This window comes from Mesoplodon mirus (genome assembly GCF_964341445.2).
Source record: "Mesoplodon mirus genome assembly, chromosome: 18".
Lineage (NCBI taxonomy): Eukaryota > Metazoa > Chordata > Mammalia > Artiodactyla > Ziphiidae > Mesoplodon > Mesoplodon mirus.
The window spans coordinates 2,013,839-2,034,761 of NC_138994.1; the positions used below are offsets into that span (position 1 = coordinate 2,013,839).

The 20,923-nt window shown below is 43.6% G+C and overlaps 1 protein-coding gene across 2 annotated transcripts; it reads right to left on the minus strand.

Annotated features, from left to right (window-relative positions):
* Window positions 1–1,624: 1,624 nt before the first annotated feature.
* ATP5MC1 (ATP synthase membrane subunit c locus 1) lies at window positions 1,625–4,489 on the minus strand. 2 transcript variants are annotated; one of them, XM_082604275.1, is made up of 5 exons: window positions 4,356–4,489; window positions 3,725–3,772; window positions 2,751–2,828; window positions 2,163–2,341; window positions 1,625–1,842 (listed from the first exon to the last, which is right to left on the minus strand). In XM_082604275.1, the coding sequence occupies exons 2-5, from the start codon at window positions 3,761–3,763 to the stop codon at window positions 1,728–1,730; spliced, it is 411 nt and encodes a 136-aa protein (XP_082460401.1). In that variant the 5' UTR covers window positions 3,764–3,772; window positions 4,356–4,489; the 3' UTR covers window positions 1,625–1,727. The 2 variants fall into 2 exon arrangements, with proteins under 2 accessions (XP_082460401.1, XP_082460400.1); XM_082604274.1 differs by having other exon boundaries at window positions 4,286–4,410.
* Between the last annotated feature and the right edge of the window lie 16,434 nt (window positions 4,490–20,923).

The window sequence follows — 20,923 nt, forward strand, 5'->3', positions numbered from 1 at the left end:
AAGTGCTCAAATGTTAGCTCATGTTATTACAACCAACACTAGCCTCCTTGCTTTTCCTCTTCTATAGCACATAGCTTCTCTACCCACGTATTCAATAACGTATGGCATTGTTCAGTATTGTTTCCACTCTTGATTTTTCAGCATTCCCCAAGACTCCTAGGAGGATGCTTAACTCCTAAATACCTGCATAACTATCTTTATTTATTTATTTTTGGCTGCGGTGGATCTTCATTGCTGCCTGCGGGCTTTCTCTAGTTGCGGCGAGTGGGGGCTACTCTGTTGTAGTGTGCGGGCTCCCCATTGTGGTGGCTTCTCTTGTTGCGGAATATGGGCTCTAGGCGTGCGGGCTTCAGTCGTTGCAGCACGCGGGCTCAGTAGTTGCTGCTCGCGGCCTCGGCCTCTAGAGCGCAGGCTCAGTAGTTGTGGCACACGGGCTTAGCGGCTCCGTGGCATGTGGAATCTTCCCGGACCAGGGCTTGCACCGGTGTCCCCTGCATTGGCAGGCGGATTCTTAACCACTACGCCACCAGGGAAGTCCCGTAACTGTCTTTAAGTTGCACTAAATTGAATCCATCCTTATTGACTCACATCTTTTGGGGTTTTAACCCTACTAGCTGCCCTTCTGTTGGAAGGTGTCAAAAATTATTAGAAATTTTGTTTTGGTTTCACAAGCTCAGAGCTTTGCAAAAAGTTGAAGTATCGGGTTTTCAAAAAATGGGTCCCATATTTGAGACAGACCATGCCTACTAGCACCCCCGAGTTCATTCTGTGGATGTATCAGCTTAGCTTTCTCTTACCTGGGTTATCAGTCCCACGTCAGGCCAAGTGGGGGGCACCCGCTGGGCACAGACTGAGAGCACAGGATGATACCGTGAGGAGCTCTCTAAGCAATTCAGTAGTTGGTTCACTACCCCGCACCCCCCCAGACACCCTTTTCATCGCTAGCAAAGCTAAGATTGTAAATTCTCCAAGAACACAGACCATGTCCCTCATCTGCTTTATTCAAGAACATTTAGGCACTCTAAGAAAGGAAATGAAACTTACAGGTGTAGCTAAGTGCAGGGAGGTGGAGGCCCACCTCCAACTCTAACATGCTATGCAACTTCTTTGGGACGAAGTTTCCCTATCTGCGCCACCTTAATTGTGTGGCCAAAATGAAAACAGATGGCACAGCACAGCAGGTGAAGGTTTAGGCTGGCCCGAGGTGTGTGTGTGGGGGAATCTCCAATGCTGCCACTTTCCAGCCCTGTGATGATGGACAAGTTATTTTGCTTCCCTAAGCCTCAGTTCCCTCACTTGCAGAACAGGTATAATAACTGCACTTACAATTCATAGTGTTGCTGAGATAAAAAATGCAAAACACTTGGTAAAGAGCTTGGTGCAAATTAAGCCCCTCAAAAATGTTACATATTATCACAGTAAATTTGAAGGGAAAAAAGCACCAATTATCATTAGTCAAATCCGTGTTCCCTCCTGTGGGAGATGTTACCACAGTCATGGCAGTGCCCGTTCTCAGCCCTGAGGAGTTCCTGATCACCAGTGGCTGACCCCATCCCACTTCCTCGTCCCACCTTTCTATGAAGGCCCTCCCCAAGGGCAAAGGACAGAGGCGCAGGCATATGAGTTTAGAGAAACATTGTGTTTAATGGTAAAGCTTAGCACACTCTAGCACCGGGCACGGCCTGGAGTCGAAGCAGCAGGGGTGGACAGGTGACCTCCATGGAGCCTCACATGGCAAAGAGGATGAGGAAGGCGACCATCAAACAGAAGAGCCCCATAGCCTCAGACAGGGCAAAGCCCAGAATGGCGTAGGAGAAGAGCTGCTGCTTCAGAGACGGGTTCCTGCCGGGGACAGAGACAGGGAAAGGAAGGGGTGAGGGTGTGGGTCATGGGTGGTGGTGGAGGACTCAAGTAGGTTAGGTGAATGGAGAGTGCTGAAACTGGGAGAGGGCCTCGCTTGCATATATCCTGGGGATTGGACAGGCAAGCAGAGTACCAACACGGTAAGTTGAAGTGAGCCAGACTGGAAACTTATATTTAAATTCTGAGAAAACAGGAGGTAGATGAAATCAACACAAAGCTAGAAGGATCTCTTCCTGAGGTTTCCTCCAAATAAGGTGGAATTTGTAGTAGAAGATGCTCTAGGCCACCCCACAACTTACCTGGCATAGCCAATAATCAAACTGCCAAACACTGTTCCAATGCCGGCCCCTGAACCAGCCACACCAACCGTGGCAGCCCCAGCACCGATAAACTTGGCCGCCGTGTCAATGTCCCGGGAGACAACACCGGTCCGGAACTCCCGCCTGGCCCCCTGGAGCGGGACACTGCTGTAGGAAGGCTAGAAGGAGCGGGGAGAGAGAGGGGAGTAGAGAAGGAAAGGGAGGAAGAAGGGAGATAGTGAGGCTCAAGGACAGGTGGCTGACTCCACCCCTCACCCCACCCACCTGAGCTCGGAAATTGTTGGCAAGCTCGCCCTTAGCAAGTACAGAACGCTCAGACTGCAGAGCGTGCTTGGAATTAGTCTTAGGGTCCGTTTCCAGACAGGACTAGGGAAGTTTCGTGGGCTTCATGCAAACCCAATTTCACTTTTGCAAGTTTGTCACCTACAACGCTCACCTTGAGGTACTTAGAACTATTAAAGCACCACAGATTCTCTGACTCTCCTCCCACTATGGCCTAAAGGCAAGTGAACAAACTTAAAGGAACGTGGTCTGGGGAAATTCTTAAGAGGGCCCAATCTCCTTTACCTGTTCAGATGGGATCTCTGGCCTACTCAGGAAGCAGGCAGACACAGGCCTGCTCAGACCCCTGGTACAAGAGCGGATCTATAAAATCAGAAAGACACATTTCTCCAAATCAGGCAAGAAATCAAAACAAAACAAAAAATCCCCCTAGCTGCTGAGCTTCAGTCAAAAATCACTACAAATATTATAAATAAAACAAGTCCAAGGTATTTCAAGGTCAATTAATGTATTACTGTTGCTACCACGTATGCCCACACCAGAGACAGCTGTCCTGAGACCCTGGTGTGGTCAGCAGTGGCAACCCTTCCATTTAAAACTGGGTAACAAAGTTCACTGCTATGAGCACAGCCCTTAATCAATATCCCAGAATGGGGAAAAAAAAAACAAAAAAACCCCACACACTAACATCAAACCAAGTACAGGAAGGCTTTGTACCCAGACCACCAAAGGAATCAGAAGGGGAAAATCTTATTTTGCTAAAACTGTAGTCACTGTTACGCAGCCAGTAAGCCTGGTGAGGCTCCTGAAACAGTCACCTCATCAGAGACTCCTGTAACAAGGCTCTCTTGAACTATCTCAAGAAATATAACGTAGCAGTTGTGAAACTTGGTCGAACATCTGAGTCACCTGGGGAGTTCTAAAACAAAATACAAATGCATGGATTCCACTCCCATAGGGTGCAGCCTGGGCATCAGGATTTTTAAAAGCTCCCCAGATGATTCCAATGTACACCAATGTTGAAAATCACTGTTTCAATGGGCTAACTATGGCCAAGTCAGACTGGGGGTAAAGGTCAGATCCAGACTCTGACCACATTCCAAAGCCAAGATCGCTTGGTTTACAGGGGTCAACTGCATCCATCCTACTGCTTCGCTAAAGGGGCAACATCATCAGAATGCCAAGCTCCTCTCAGTTCATTCATTAAACACTGATGGTTCCCACACCTGGCGCTAGAGCACCCGGGAGCCGCAGCTTACCAGAGCAGGAGGAATGAGTAGTGCCCCGGTGGTCTGCATTTTTTCGGTCTGCAGAGGAAAAAAAAAAATCCACTGACAGCCTGGTTGTTTGCTTACAGTCGCGACCCTCGGTCGCGTCCCCTTCACCCCGCCCGTCCTCCCTGGACCACGCTCTTCCTCGAACCATGCCCCAGCTGAGGAGACCATTAGAGGTCAGAGGGACAGCGCAAATTCCCTCTCCACCACTTTCAGCGCGGCAGGTCTGCAAAGGAAGGTCACGGAGATCGGAAGTAAAGGAAGGAGGCCCGAGCCCCAGCAGGGAAATGATACCCAAAGAGGATGATCTGCCGGGAAGACTGGGGAGGCAGAAACTAGGCAGGTGCCGTTTAGGGTCCTGCCCATTTCACACAGCAGTCCACGGCCCGCCTCAGCCGGGACAGTAGATTGCTCATTACCGTTGGTAACTAACATTAATTGTTAAGGTTACAGACGGCCATTGCCTTTCCCGGCCCTAGGGGCAAATGCCCCACCACACAACCCAGCCACATCCCTGCCGATTGCTGGCTTTCGGCCCCAGGTCACCTGCACTCCCACTGCCCTGCTGCCCCTGCTCGGAACACAGCGCTCGCCCGGCTCAAGGTGACTGACTCACCTCCGGGATTTAGCTCTAGGACTCAGCGCTCAGCTCCCCGGCCCACGTGTCCGGGGGTCCCCCAACTCTCATTGGCCGCAATCCCCCCGCGCCCTCATTGGTTAACATCCTCGAGTCCTCCTTTCTTATTGGTCTTCCGCAGCTTCTTCCTCTCTCTCCACAGGAGCTTCGTGGCAGTTCCCGCCTCCGTGCGGGCAAAGGCGGGGTTTTCCTCCGAGATCTGGCTTCCGATTGGCCGATCCCTGAAGGGCTCGATCACAGAGTCGGCTTGACTCAGAGGTTCTATAACCTCCCGCACAAAATGGCGGCCAAGGTGGAAAGCAGCAGAAAAAGGCGTGGGAGAGATGACCGGTCGCCTTACGCAGACAGACACATGACCTTGGACCTTAGCCTTCATTCGAGCGCTCGGGCCCTGAGGCGCGTTGCATGTTGGGACTTGTAGTCGGGTCAGAGGCCCTAAGGGAGGCTGAGATCCCGCGAGACGTTTCTCCCCAGGCTGGGAGAGCCAATGCCTTTGCAGCAACTCCCGCCCTAGTGTTTTGTGGGAGGCTTGCTTCCGCCAAGAAGCGTAAAGGCCACCTGCCTCCATGTAAGCTCGCTAGTGGGCGAGCGCAACTTTGTGGGCCTCTGCCAGTGTTGAGCAGCCATGAGCTAGCAACCAGTAGTTTGTTTGCTTGTTTTTTTAAAGTATTTTTGTATTGTTAAAAACAACATTCCAAGGACAAAACACGTAACACCCTGATAGAGAAACAAGCAAAGGATGGGAAACAGGCAGAAGAAATATAAATTGAAGGGAAGAATCTTAAACTAAATTATACAAAGAAATAGAAGTTTAAACTCAACTTTTCTCACTAAATCAAAAAGCAGAGTTCTTTTTACTAATGTGAGCCAGGCACTTAGGTACTGCCGGTGAGAAGTATGAATTAGAACATTTCTTGAAAGTGATTTGGTAACGTTTGTTGAAAGGTTTTGAATGGTCCATCCTCTCTGACTCAGAAATTCTCGAGGAATTGAGAGCCTTTAAACTCTCTATCCTCTTTGACCCAGAATGTCACTCATAGAAATCGGTCTTGAAGAAAAAAACCAGAAATGCAAAGATTCTCTTCAAAGGATGTACATTGCAGAATTTGTTGAAATTGGAAACAAGTAAATGGTTAAATAAATTGTGATGTTTTCACTTGATGAAATAAGCAGGTATTGTAAATTTCCTTCCTCCCCTTTCTTTCTTTCTTTCTTTCTTTTTTTTTCAGCTTAAGTAATAAAAATTTATTAAGAATTCCTGGGGGGGTGGTTGTGGCTTCCCAACCTAAAGAGAGGAACAACCAACACTAGGAAATCACTGAGAAATCACAGAGTCCCAACACCCCCGGCCAACATAGGGAGGAAAGTCATTCCCCTGAAGATGGGTCAGTTCTCATTATTCCAAGAAGTGTTGGGAGGACAGATGCTGAGGAGACCATCACATGTTGCTGGGGGCAGGGTGGGCGTGTGCTGGACCCCGAACTCGCTCCTCAAAAACCAGGGGAGAAACAGATCCACTTCTTCTCTGGGAGCCGAGTTCTGGGTCACCAGGCTTATTTCTTACCCTTGATGAGGTTGTCACTTCCCTGGGTGTAGGGAAGTGACCTACACTTCATGCTGTAGGTTCAGCACAAGGCTGTCATCAGTGAGATAGATACGATTCTGTGATGTGGCAATTGTCTTGGAGATGTTCTGTGCTGCCCAGATCTTGTGCAGTTTTAATGTAGCCTGGGTTCTTGCTCAGTGCTTCTTCGAGGTGAGCATGGTGGGTTCAACAAGACCAAGTCTCAATCCCTGATCCCACCCTTACTACCCCCCTCACGCCAGCCATCCTCTGGGCTCTCAGATCCAAGGTTGCATTAAGGTGGCTCGTGCTTAGCCCTACTTTGGTCCCTTCCTGTGAACCCTCCCTGTGGGCAGCTGCCAGGAACAGGAGGTAGCATGAGAAACTGAGGCAAGGCCAGTAAAACCATGTTTCTGGTTTTGTTTTTTTTTTTTTTTTTTGCGGTACGCGGGCCTCTCACTGTTGTGGCCTCTCCCGCTGCGGAGCACAGGCTCCGGATGCGCAGGCTTGGCGGCCATGGCTCACGGGCCCAGCCGCTCCGCGGCATGTGGGATCTTCCCGGACTGGGGCAGGAACCCGTGTCCCCTGCATTGGCAGGCGGACTCTCAACCACTGCGCCACCAGGGAAGCCCTGGTTTTATGTTTTATATTGAGAAAATTTTCATGATGTAAGACAAATTTTGAAGATTTAAATGCAGAGCTGTATAGTATTGTGAAAAAAATGGAAAAAAGATTAAAAAGAAAATAAAACAATATTAATAGTAAATTCAGTATGGTATAATAAGGATTTATATTTTTATGAGTATGTATTAGTTTTTTTTTTTTTTTTGGTTGTGTTGGGTGTTCGTTGCTGCACGGGTGGGCTTTCTCTAGTTGCGGTGAGCAGGGGCTACTCTTTGTTGCAGTGCGCAGGCTTCTCATTGTGGTGGCTTCTCTTGTTGCAGAGCATGGGCTAGGCGTGCGGGATTCAGTAGTCGTGGCATGCAGGCTCAGTAGTTGTGGCTCGCAGGCTCTAGAGCGCAGGCTCAGTAGTTGTGGTGCATGGGCTTAGTTGCTCTGTGGCATGTAGGATCTTCCTGGACCAAAGCTCGAACCCGTGTCCCCTGCATTAGCAGGCAGTTTCTTAACCACTGCGCCACCAGGGAAGTCCCCTGGCAGGCAGATTCTTAACCACTGTGCCCCCAGGGAAGTCCCTGTATAATATTTATAATAGCAATATAGTAACAATTAGGCTAATCTGGAAAGTCTGAACTTTGGACTCTTAGAAAAAATATTTTAAGATTGAGATTTAAGGTATCCTGCTGGAATGGTACAATGGAAAGAATGTGGAGTTTTGAAATCACACAGACTTGAGTTCCTATCATGGCTCTATCATATAACTAGATATGTCTGTCTCTGAGCAGATTACCACATCTCTTTTGGCTTTAGTGTAATAAGCTACCATTTACTGAGGCCTCACCATACGGCAAACATTGGATTAGGTGCATTCACCTGTTATATGATTTAAGCTTGACAACAGCCTTTTAAGTGGATATTATTATCCCCATTTTACAGATTACCCCCATGTTACAGAGCATCTTTTTTCCAGTTTGGCATCTTTGGTAAGAGGTAAAGTCAGTATGTGGACCCAGGTCGGTCTGGGTCCAAAGTGCTTAACCATCAGCTCTTGAGTCTCCCTAAAACTGGGGAACCTGTAAAACAGGGTTAATACTACTTACCTTATAGAAATATGAGATAAAATACATGCCAGGCATAGGTTGGTGTTTGGTGAGTAGTCCCTGTCTGTTACTCCTCTAGGACACGTTGTTTCCGTGTGGACATCCCTCACTTTGTTTACGTGTTTTAATTTTCTTTTTCACATCCAGATTTGTCACATAGCTCTTCTCCTAGCTTAGCTTCAACATTGTCAAGGTTATCCTGTGACCTGCTAGAACTCAGGTGTTTCAGTGCCATGTTTAGGACATGAATTTTGGAGTTAAATAAGCAGGATTCACATCCTGGCAATGCCACTTACTGCTGTGTGGTTTGGGGCAAGGCTCTTAACCTCTCTAGTGCTCCGTCATCACCTATAAAAAGGAGATACTCCTTTCTCAACAGAATTGTTATGAGTAAATGAGATAGTACATGTAGAGGTGCTCCTTTAAGTACTGAAGTAAAAAGTACTGGTAAACCAGGAGAGGCTGTGGGAGGTGGAAGGAGGTTAGGAAACCTCAAACCCAGACCGACATCTTGGGGGTTGTACTAGCTGGCTTGGAGGAGGCCCAAAAACTTCTGTGGGAACTCTGAGAGGATTCCTGAGTAGGCAAAAAAGCTTTTTTCTTATGGTTACAAAATGATTTATTAGAGATATATTTTCTTATTGAGGTATAGTTGACTTATAATGTTGTGTTAGTTTCAGGTGTACAGCACAGTGATTTGGTCATATATATATATATATATATATATGTATATATTCTTTTTCAGATTCTTTTCTCCTATAGATTATTACAAAATATTGGGTATAGTTCCCTGTGCTATATAGTAGGTCTTTGTTGGTTATCTATTTTGGTTTGTATATGTTAATCCCAAACTCCTAGTTTATCCCTCCTCCCTACTTTACCCTTTGGCAACCATAAGTTTGTTTTCTATCTGTGGGTCTCTTCATGCTTTGTAAATAAGTTCATTTGTATGGCAAAAAAGCTTTTGATGAAGGTGGCAAAGGGCAAACTTGTGGATACTAATACCAGCAGGTCCCTCTTTCCAAAGGCATTTCTGACTCCTCAAATCTACCTCTTCCACCCAGAGTCGTATCTCAGATCGTCTCGCTTTTCCTCCTCCTTTTCACTCTTCCTTTAGGAATTCAGTTCAACAAACATTTTTGATCACCTAACAGCTCCAAGCAGTGCACTTGGCGCTGGGGGTACACAGATGAATAGAACCAGTTTCCACACTAAGGAAACTCAGTTAACAAGAAAATAAATAGGCAAATAAATACTAAGCACTAGTATCTTAATGAACACTACAAGAAAACTTCCTGCAAAGTACAGAGAAGGGAGGTGGAGAGAACCAAGGAAGAACTTTTTGGAAAAAAATTCTGGGCTGAGCTTTGAGGATAAACATATGTTAGCTAGATATATCAAGGGAGAGAGTGAGAATGGATGAAGATATTCCAGGCAGACTGAATGAGATGTAGAAACCCAGGAGAGTTGGTGTGGCCAATTTTAGACTGATCAGTCATGGCCATGGGACAGCAGAAATATGACGGCTATACGCCACTTCCGGCAATATGGCCAGACTAAGTATTCTGAAAATCCTCCTGCCACATCCTGCCACAACACCTAAAAATGCTATATAAATATAGCACACATATTTTAAAATGCATAGCCTTGTTTCTGACAGCTAAAAGAAAATACATTCTATATTATACCCAAATTACCAATTTCCCACAGTCTGAAAAAAATACCTCCTCTGCCAAATGACCCAGGTGGTGATGATATATTCTGTAACAACAATAGTAACAAATTTAAAGGAAGGTTTTTTTTTTTGGGTGGGGGGAGCTTTGGGCATAGATTATTCATGGTGATAAATCCTAGCTTTTAAATGCATAGCTGAGCTCACAAGAAAGTAACAAGAGTCCCTAAGGACCCAAAAGAAAGAGAGAACATAACATTAGAGCAGTAAACATGTAATATTAAACTGAAGCTGCCATGACTGGGAATATAGTGGGATAGGGAAAGGGGTATCAGTGGCACCAATTAAGTGGCTTGACTTTTAATCGCCCATGGGGACAGAAGGATTTGGGGTCTGTATAAAATAAGGAATTAAAATTGAAATTTCCAGATAAACCTAAGATCCTCAAAAGGCTACACCCTTTGAAGGGTGGACTTCAAATGTGGACTATTATCCACAGGGAGGTAACAGTGAAGCTTGTGTGCCTATTCCTGGCTCTCAGTGGGAAAAGAAAAACAAACAAACAAAAACTTTCCTGAGAATTTATAGTGACAGGACTATATCTTGGGTTTTGGATTCAAATCTATACCCTGGGTCCAGGAATGTCCAGGCTAAGGAACTGATATTGAAAGCCGTTCTAGACAGGGGATGTCCCTGGAATGAAACAATGTAAAACTCCTCTGGACCCATGCAGAATTCTCACCATAACTGAAACGTAATCTCCATAAAGAAACAATCCACAATGAGCGAGGACCAGCAAACATAACAAACAGCAAGGATTTCAGATAACACAATATTCAGATTGCAACTCAACTATAAAAGAGGCAGTAAAGTGTAGTGATTAAGAATAAACCCAGACTGCCAGGCATTCTAGTCAAGGCATTCTACTTACTATCCAGGTGATCTCGGGCAAGGTGACTAAGTTCTCTGTGCCTCCATTTCCTTATACAGGGTTGTTATGAGGATTAAATGAATTAATATTTATAAAGCACCTAGAACGGTGCTTGGCAAATAGTGTCACAGATGCATTTGTTATTATTTAAAATGAAGTATGCTTACAATGATTAGGAACATAAGAAAAAATCAAGATGGTATAAAGAAGAACTTGCAGATTTGAAAAAGAAATAAATGGGAGGTGAGAGGGATAAATTAGGAGTGATCAAAAACATATTAAGTGCTGTTAAGTGATCAAAAACATATACACACTACAATATATATAAAATAGGTAACCAACAAAGACCTACTACTGTATAGCATAGGGAACTATACTCAATATTTTATAATAACCTAAAAGGGAAAAGAATATATATATACATATGACTGAATCACTGTGCTGTACACCTGAAACTAACACAACACTGTAAATCAACTATACTTCAGTAAAAAGAAAAAATAAGTAAATAATAAATGAATAAATAAATAATAAAAAAGAAATGAACAAAGAAAAAGAAATAAATGAAACAAAAAATGAAAAATAGGGCTTCCCTGGTGGCGCAGTGGTTGAGAGTCTGCCTGCCGATGCAGGGGACATGGGTTTGTGCCCCTGTCCAGGAAGATCCCACATGCTGCGGAGCGGCTGGGCCCGTGAGCCATGGCCGCCGAACCTGAGCGTCCGGAGCCTGTGCTCCGCAACGGGAGAGGCCACGACAGTGAGAGGCCCGCGTACCAAAAAAAAAAAAAAAAAAAAAAAAAAAGAAAAATATAGTACTTGAAGTTAAGAAAAAACTTAATGGATACGTTAAACAAAAGATTAATGAGAGCTGAAGGAAAAGTTAGCAAACTGGAAAACAGGTTTGAGAAAATTTATTCATATTGAAGCACAAAGAAATAAAAGATCAAAAATATGAAAAGGAGGTTAAGGGCCATGGAGGGTAAAATGAGAGCTAACATCCACCTAATTAGAATATTAGAAGGAGAGAACAGAGAGAATGGGAAATAATAAATATTGAAATATAATGGTTGAGACGTTTACAGACTGATAAAAAACATGAATCCTATAGTTTAGAAGTCTCAACAAATCCCAAGTAGGATAGCTATAAAAAAAGAAAAATCCCATTTTCCGTTTTAGTCAAACTACAGACCACTCTACAAAGAGAAGATATTAAAAGTTACCACAAAGAAAAACAATTTGTCTACAATAGAAAGTTTCACTGAGAAGGTAATATTTGAAAAAGTATTGAAAGAGGGGCAATAAGGTATGAGGATATCTGGGGGGAACATGTTCCAGGCATAAAGAACAGCAAGTGCTGCGGAAGAAGAATGATTAACACATTCTAGGAATAGACAAGTTTGAATAGAGAGGAGGGAGCAAGAAGGAGTATCACTGGAGATGTAATCAGAGAGATACTGGTGGTGGGAGAGGAGGGCTTGTAAATGTTAGCTTTATAAGAATTTTGACTTTTACTCTGAATGAAATGGTGACTCATTAGAGGGTTTTGAGTACAGGAGTGACATAGTCTGACTTCTGTTTTAAAAGGGTAATTCTGAGAAAATAGTACTGACCGGGATAGGCAGGGACCCCAGTTGGAGGTTATTGTAATAATCTAGATGAGAGATGATGTGGCTTGGACCAAGATGGTAGCAGTGGAAGTGGTAAGAAATGATAGGATTCTGGTTTTATTTTAAAAGTAGAGACAACAATTGCTATTAATGGATGATGAGAATGAGAGAATGAGAGCAATTAAGAATGACTCCATGGTTTGTACCTTGAAGAGCTGGAATAATGGAGTTGGCATTAACTGAGATAAGGTTTGACTATGTTTAGAGCAGGATTTTTTTGGGAAAGTGGGATTAGGATTTCAATTTTACCATATTAAGTTTGAGGTGACTATTATACATTCAAGTGAGGACAAAAAGTAGGCATTTGAATATATGAGTCTGGGGTCCAGGAGAAGTATGGGCTTGAAATATGTATTTGGAAGTCATCAGTATGTAGTTAGAATTTATCACACCTAGACACATCAGAGCCAAACTGTCAAAAGACAAAGACAAAGAGAGAAACTTCAAAGCAGCAAGAGAAAAATGACTGATCATGGACAAGGGAATCCTCAATAAGATCAACAGCTGATTTCTTACCATAAAGTATGGAGACCAGAAGGTAGTGGGATGACATATTCAAAGTGCTGAAAGAGAGATCCAGTGGTTAGGATTCTGTGCTTTCACTGCCAAGGTGTAGATTCAGTCCCTGGTCGGGGAACTAAGATCCCACAAGCTGCGTGGCATGGCCAAAACAAACAAACAAACAAACCCTGTTAGCCAGGAATTCTATATATAGCAAAAATATCCTTCAAAAACCATAGAAGAGGGTTTCCCTGGTGGTGCAGTGGTTGATATAATGTTTTCATTTTATTATTTTTGCATATCTACATTTTCTAATTTTCTACAATGTTTGTGTATTTCTTCTAAAATGATAGGTTATTTTAAAACATAATAGAAAAAACTGAAAATGAGAAAAAATAAGAGAATGGGAGGAGAGGACTAAATATCATTCTTTTGAGGAATTTTGCTGTAAAGGAAAACAGAGAAATCAGGCTGTAGCTAGAGGAGGAAGTGGGATCAAGTGAATTTTTTTTTTTTAATCTTACTCTTTTTTTTTCTGGCCACACAGCACGTGGGAGCTTAGTTCCCTGATCAGGGATCGAACCCACGTCCCTTGCACTGGAAGTGTGGAGTCTTAACCACTGGACCGCCAGGGAAGTCCTGTGAATTTTTTTTTAAATAGAAAAAATAGTAATATAATTTTATGCTGATTGGAACAAACCAACAAAGATGGAAAAAACTGATGATAAAAGAGAGAAAAGTGAGGACTTCTGAAACAATGCTCTTAAGTAGCCAAAAGGAGCTGGCCTTAGATAACTATATATTGATGTCAAGCACAATATCCTTTAAAGCAAAAAGCACTACTGCAGAAAAGAGGATCATATGTACATTAATAAAGGGTTCAGGGCTTCCCTGGTGACGCAGTGGTCGAGAGTCCGCCTGCCGATGCAGGGGACACGGGTTCGTACCCCGGTCCGGGAAGATCCCCCGTGCCACGGAGTGGCTGGGCCCGTGAGCCATGGCCGCTGAGCCTGCGCATCCAGAGCCTGTGCTCCGTCCGCAACGGGAGAGGCCACAACAGTGAGAGGCCCGCGTATCACACACACACAAAAAGGGTTCAGTTCATGAAGAGAACATAATAATTCTAAAGTGTATGCATCTAGGGCTTCCCTGGTGGTGCAGTGGTTAAGAGTCCGCCTGCCAATGCAGGGGACACGGGTTCAAGCCCTGGTCCTCCAGGAAGATCCCACATGCCGCGGAGCACCTAAGCCTGTGTGCCACAACTACTGAGCCCACGTGCCACAACTACTGAAGCCCGCATGCCTAGAGCCTGTGCTCCTTAACAAGAGAAGCCACCGCAGTGAGAAGCTGGCGCAATACTTCTCAACAACAAAGAGTAGCTCCCACGTGCCGCAACCAGAGAAAGACCATGTGCAGCAACGAAGACACAGCCAAAACAAAATAAACAAAATAAATAAATAAATTAAATAAAGTGTATGCATCTAATAACATGCATATAAAGTGAACATTGACATAATTATAAGGGGAAATTCAGAAATTCAGCATCATGTTGGGAGATAATGCATCTCTGTCAGTAACTGACAGACCTACAGACCAATAATGAACCAGGATATAGAAGATTTGAATGACACAATTAACTCCCTTCGTTAAGTGAACGTATATAGAACTCTGCACTCAGCAATTAAAGAGTACACATTCTTTTCAAGCACACATGGAACACTTATTGACCACTTACTAAATAACAAAACAAGCTTCAATAAATACCAAAGAATCAATGTCACACAGACCACATTCTCTGACCACAGTGTAATTAAATGAGAAATCAAAACATTACAAAACATGCATTTAGACATAAAGAAACCTTTCAAATGTGACCGTTGGGGTCCATATCAAGAATTGAAGGCCAGTAACTAGAGAAGAGGAAGTGAAGACCCCCATGAGCCAGGCAGATACCTTGAAAAGTCTCCACTACATTCTAAGCCCCATCCCCCCCCACCCTTCTCCCAGTACAGCCTAAGATGAGCCCTCTAAGCATGACCCAACCACTTCAAGAATAACCACTACTCACCTTCTTCCCAAAGCTAAAATCATCTGTGTCTAGCTAGTAGCCAGAGGCACCATAAAGAGGCAGCTATTCTCCAAGTGTGTTACCTCCCACTGAGGTCTATCTAATCTTCTAGTTCAGGTTCGATCTTACCTTGGTGTGGCTCCACATCGTCCTGTTATTTACGGACTAAACAATAGATAGAGCCCCACCTTGTGCACACTTGGGCTTCCTTCCATGCAGCAGAGGTCTCAGATGGTGCAAGGATCAGGACAGATTCATGGACACTTGGTTCATTTATGCAGGTGCAGTGCCAAGACCTTTTTGAGCACTAGACTGATTGCATTCCATTTTGTCCATAACTTAGACCTTCAGTTTAAGGATCTCAGTCATTATCTTTGCACAAAATTCTTCCACTTTCTAGCTCAATGCCTCCCTCTCTCTTATGATTGAAAAAAAAAGTCAAATGGTACAATTTATTTTTTAAATCAGTTTTGCATCTCCCAGCATTTTGCTGACCAAGACGCGTTCATCTAAATTTACTGATTTTTTTCTAACACAAAGTATTCCTAAACATCTATGCTCACATTAGCATCAATTATAAGGTACATTTCCCTACATATTACTGACCATACAAAATCCCAATTTTAATTCTGATTAGTAGTACCTACCAGTAACGACTACTCATATGCAATAGTGGGAAAGGAAAAAAAAAAGGACAGTCACATTTGTTATTCTTAAGAAAAGGGTTTAGTGGGAAGCCTCTATGAAAGCACCATACTTGGCCACTGGTCCAGGGGCTGTGCTGTATCTTGCTGGACAAGTCTGTATAGGTAAATGATGCAACAGCAAATCTCATGGGCATCATGGTATAACTCACTTCTTGAGCAGTGGAGTGACTTCCTTGGTCCCTATGATCTACCTGCTTGGAGGACTTCCTTTATATTGATATAACCAGCATCCTTCAGGACTGCTTCACAGAGGACCAGTGGGTAGGGTCTCCTCTAGGGAGCCATCTGCTTCCTATTATTGCTGGTATCCTTTTTATGAGGTTTGGGACCGAGTCTTCCTGTAACATTGGTTTAAGAAAATTTCAGGCCTCTGTTTGCCAGCATTACTTTTTTTTTTCTGCTACTACAATTCCCCTAAAATTTTGGTGACCTGAGCATTTCCTTTGGGAGTTCTCTGCTAAAAAGTCCAAACTAAGAATCTTGTCTTTCTTTGATAATATCCAGGCCTGGTGAAGATTCAGAGCTGGGCCTGCCTAGGGGTTTCTGCTCAGTTATACCAATTCTCCAATTCATGCTTTAGCTTCAGGGTATGGATGGTGAATAATGAGGGTGGAGGTGTCTGACGTGCTCCTCTAATCTGCCTTCGAAGGTCAGTCATCCCTGCAACCGCGCGTTCCACAGCCATGGGGAAGGTCTCTTAAGATGGGAGGCAATTTCACATTTGTCCAGCAGAGGGGGCTCAATGAAAGATGGTTTGGAGAGATCTGAGGTTTGGTGGTGGGATTTTTGGTTTTTTTTTCAACAAAGCTGTTTTCTCTTACACCCTACATTCGATCCCAGGAAACCATGCTGGTTCTGCTTTCAAAATTCGTCCAGGATCTGACCACTTAATCACACCTCCAATGGTACCGCTCTAGCCTGAACCGCCTTCATTCTCTCATCTGGGTTACTGCAGAGACCTCCGAACACTTGCCCTGCTTTACTTGCTTCCTTATCATCTATCCTCATCCGACCCAGCAGCCAGAGAGATCCTTTAAGATGTAAGTATACTGTGTCACTCCTCTGCTCAAAATCCTGCAGTGGCTTTCTCATTTCTCTCAGAGTAAAAGCCCAAACTCCATCCCACTGGGTCCCCCACTACCTGTCTGACCTGTCCTACAAGTCCCCCCACCCCATACCCCGCTCCAGCCCCCTTAGCCTTTTGGCTGTTGCTTGAACTCCCAGGCATATTCTTGCTCTTCCCCTTTTACGTCCAGGTAACTCACTCCCTAGTTTCTTTCATGTCTTCACTCAAATCTTGCCTTTTCAGCGAGGCTTGCCCTGACCTCTCTATTTAAAATGGCAACCACCATTTCCCTATTCGCGCTCCAAATTTCTTAGCCTGCTCTATTTCCTCCACGGTACTCAGCACCTTCTAACATACTGTTCTGTACTGACTGTTACAAACAAATGTATTTGTTATGTTTACTATTTATCATCTTTCTCCCTCCTACATGAGCTCCTTGAAGGCAGGGATGTTCATTCACTGTGCTTAGAATAGTACCTGGCCCAGAGTAGGTGCTCAACAAATACCTGTTGACTGAATGAATCGATCAACACCTTCATTCCAACAGCGAAGATCTTACAGTTTCTCTAATCAATGCTCTAACTTCATTCCTGGGTGTGGGGAGGTGTAGAGAATCAGAAAATCTGACACAGCAATTCAGCAAGATTCAAGACTAATTTGTTTGTTTGTTTGTTTTTAATTTTCCGTATTTATTTTCTTTAATTTATTTTTTTTGGCTGTGTTGGGTCTTCTCTTTGCTGTGCGTGGGCTTTCTCTAGTTGCGGCGAGTTGCGGGGGGGCTGCTCTTCGTTGCAGTGTGTGGGCTTCGCATTGTGGGGGCTCTTCTTGTTGCGGAGCACGGGCTCTAGATGTGCGGGCTTCAGTAGTTGTGGCGCGCGGGCTCAGTAGTTGTGGCTTGCAGGCTCTAGAGCGCAGGCTCAGTAGTTGTGGCGCACGGGCTTAGCTGCTCCGCGGCATGTGGGATCTTCCAGGGCTCGAACCCATGTTGCCTGCATTGGCAGGCAGATTCTTAACCACTGCGCCACCAGGGAAGCCCAAGGCTAATTTCTTAAAAAATTTTTATTGAAGTATAGTTGATTTACAAAGTTGTGTTAATTTCTTCTGTACAGCAAAGTGACTCAGTTATACATATATATATATTCTTTTTCATATTCTTTTCCATTATGGTTTGTCACAGAATATTGAATATAGTTCCCTGTGTTATAGCGTATGACCTTGCTGTTTATCCATTCTATATATAATAGTTTGCCTCTGCTAATCCCAAACTCCCATTCCAAGGCTAATTCTTTTTTTTTTTTTTTTTTGGCCATGCCATGGAGCTTGTGGGATCTTAGTTCCCTGACCAGGGATCAAACCAGGGCCCTCAGCAGTGAAAGCACAGAGTCCTAACTACTGTGCCGCCAGAGAATTCCCCCAAGGCTAATTCGTTTGTTTGTTTGTTTGTTTTTAACATCTTGATTGGAGTGTAATTGCTTTACAAGGTTGTGTTAGTTTCTGCTGTATAACAAAGTGAATCAGCTATATGCATACATACATCCTCATATCCCCTCCCTCTTGCGTCTCCCTCCCCCCCATCCCACCCCTCTAGGTGGACACAAAGCACCAAGTTGATCTCCCTGTGCTATGTGACTGCTTCCCACTAGCCGTCTGGTTTACATTCCCCAAGGCTAATTCTTGATCATGACTGCAACAACATCAGGTCGCCCGGGGTTTTACCATCTTTGGTCAGCTGTGCCATTGCTGGATAACAGCTTGTCTCTGGCTGCACCTTACTGAAGTCCACCAACAATGGCCAACACACTGTCTTGCTATAAGGTCATCTGAAGCCTTGGTCTTAGTGGACACATGGACTGAGCACCAAAAGACACCAGGGAAGGGGTGGGGGAGATAAATTAGGAGTTTGGGATTAATGTATACACACTACTATATATAAAATAGTTAACCAACAAGGACCTACAGTATAGCACAGGGAACTACTCAATATCTTGTAATAACCTATAATGGAAAAGAATCTGAAAAAGAATATATATATATATATATTCATATATATATATATATATGAATCATTTTGCTGTACACTTGAAATTAACACAGCATTGTAAATTAACTAGACTTCAATAAAAAAAAGAGAAACTACCAAAAAAAAAAAAAGACACCAGGGAAGAGCTTAACCAACCACTTCACTACCACATAGCAAGGACTGCCAGCTTCCCTTTCTGTGGTCACATATTCTTTCTCGCACCCCTCTGCCCAACTCAGCCAAGTCCACAATATCTCTCAAGTTTTGTGAAATGAACCCTACTCTGGATGCTCCTTTCTATGTCACCTAGGACTCTTTGGTTGCAAGTTAGTTTGTTTTTAAAATAAGAGGACTTATTATAAAGATACAGAGGTGTTTCACAGGGAGTAGACACTTAAATTTCATAAAGCTCCAAACTTTGCTCCTGATACAATGTGTAGCCCGGATGTAATCAGATTACTTCCATCCTTTCCCAAGAGGTTTACTCACTAGGGCGCCTCTGTTGGCTTGACTGCCTGACTAATAACCATGTCTTCCTTTCCTTCCTCTGAAGGGTAGTTTGTGCTGGTGTGTTTTCTCCACGGTGTTGTATGTGTCAGTGGAAGGGGACCCTATCCCAACTCCAGTGGCAGAACCTGAAGTGAATCATGGCAATTCCATTGCCCTTGTCATTGACTGGTTTAGCAATGGTTGAGTGTCTTCTGTTGGGTTCACTAAAGCACAGCCTAAGACAGGGATGCTTGATTGTTAGATGGACTGCCCTCGGGAGAAGGGAAATGAGGGCATCTGGGAAGCAAGGACATGGTCTCATTTGGAGATTAGCTTCAATCTGAGTCCATGGGGAGTTCTGGAGTGTAAATTGCACCACACATTTCCTCCCATCTTGGAACCAGGGGCCAACCTTTTGTAACCCCTGTCAGTTAATCACTGGCTACAGGCTCCCCTGAGGAGGGGCTGTGGTGGTGATGGTGTAACCTCCATAGCAAGATGGCTCTGGTTCAGCTGAAGGCAATACTTTGGAGTTGGAGACAATCTGTGGGTCATTAGTAGTCAACCCTCAGAGGAATCCCCAGCCCAGCAAAGGGAATTTGAGCAGGACACCAAAGGCATGTATTTTAGCATGGAGCTAGGGTGATCAACTGTCCCAGTTTGCATGGGACTGTCTTGGGTTTTTTTCTTTTCCTTTTTTTTTTTTTTTAATGTGGTTGACATGCAATATTATGTTAGTTTCCAGGTGTAGTACATAGTGATTTGACATTATGAAACAATCACCATGGTTCGTCTAGTAACCATATATCCCCATACAAAGTTATTGGAATATTATTGACTATATTCCTTATACTGCATATTACATTCCTGTGGCTTATTTATTTCATAACTGGGGGTTTGTACCTCTTAATCCCCTGCACCTACTTCACTCAACCCCCGCTTCCTCCCCTCTGGCAACCACCCACTTGTTCTTTGTATCTATGAGTCTGTTTTCATTTTGTTTTTTAGATTGCACATATAAGTGAGATTGTACATTATTTATCTTTCTCTGTCTGATTTATTTCACTTAGCATAATAGTCTCTAGATCCATCCATGTTGTCACAAATGGCAAGATTTCATTTTTTATGGCTGAATAATATTCCATTACATATATGTATATATGTATGTATATGTGTATATATATATGTATACTACATCTTCTTTGTCCATTCATTTATCAATGGACACTTAGGTTGAACATAGGGGTGCACATATCTTTTCAAATTAGAGGTTTTGTATTCTTTAGGTAAATGCCTGGAAGTGAAATTTCTGGATCATATGGCAATTATATTTTTAACTTTTTGGAGAACCGCCATATTGTTTTCCATAGTGATTGCACCAATTTACATTCTCATCAACAGTGCATGAGGGTTCCCTTTTCTCCACACCCTCGCCACCTCTTTCTTTTGTTGTTTGTTTGGGGTTTTTTTAAATTTTTTAAATTTTATTTTTTTATACAGCAGGTTCTTATTACTCATCCATTTAATACACATCAGTGTATACATGTCAATTCCAATCTCCCAATTCATCACACCACCACCCCCTGCCGCTTTCCCCCCTTGGTGTCCATACGTTTGTCCTCTACCTCGCCAACTCTTGTTATTTGATGTCTTTTGAATGATAGCCATTCTGACATTTGTGAGGTGATCTCTCATTGTGGTTTTAATTTGCATTTCCCTGATGATTAGCAATGTTGAACATCTTTTCATGTGTCTGTAGGTCATCTGTATGTCTTTTTTTGAAAAAATATCTATTTTTCAATAGGTCCTTTGCCCATTTTTTAATCATTTTTTTGTTTGTTTGTTTCCTTTTGTTTTTATATTGAGGGTACTGTCTTGGTTTTAGCATGAAAGACCCACATCCCAGAAAACCCTCAGTCCCAGGCAAACCAGGACGGTTGGTTCCTCTACATCAAACCCAAGTTTGGCCAATGATATATGAGGGGAAGTCTGCCAGGGGATTTCTAAGAAAGAGATACAAGAAGGATAAATAATCGTTTTTCTTACTCGGGACGTTGTCGTCTGGATTTATGCCTGGAACTGCTGTACTTGCCTGGCGGCTGTGACAGAAGAGTCTTTAGGCAAAGCTGACACCGTCAGGGGGT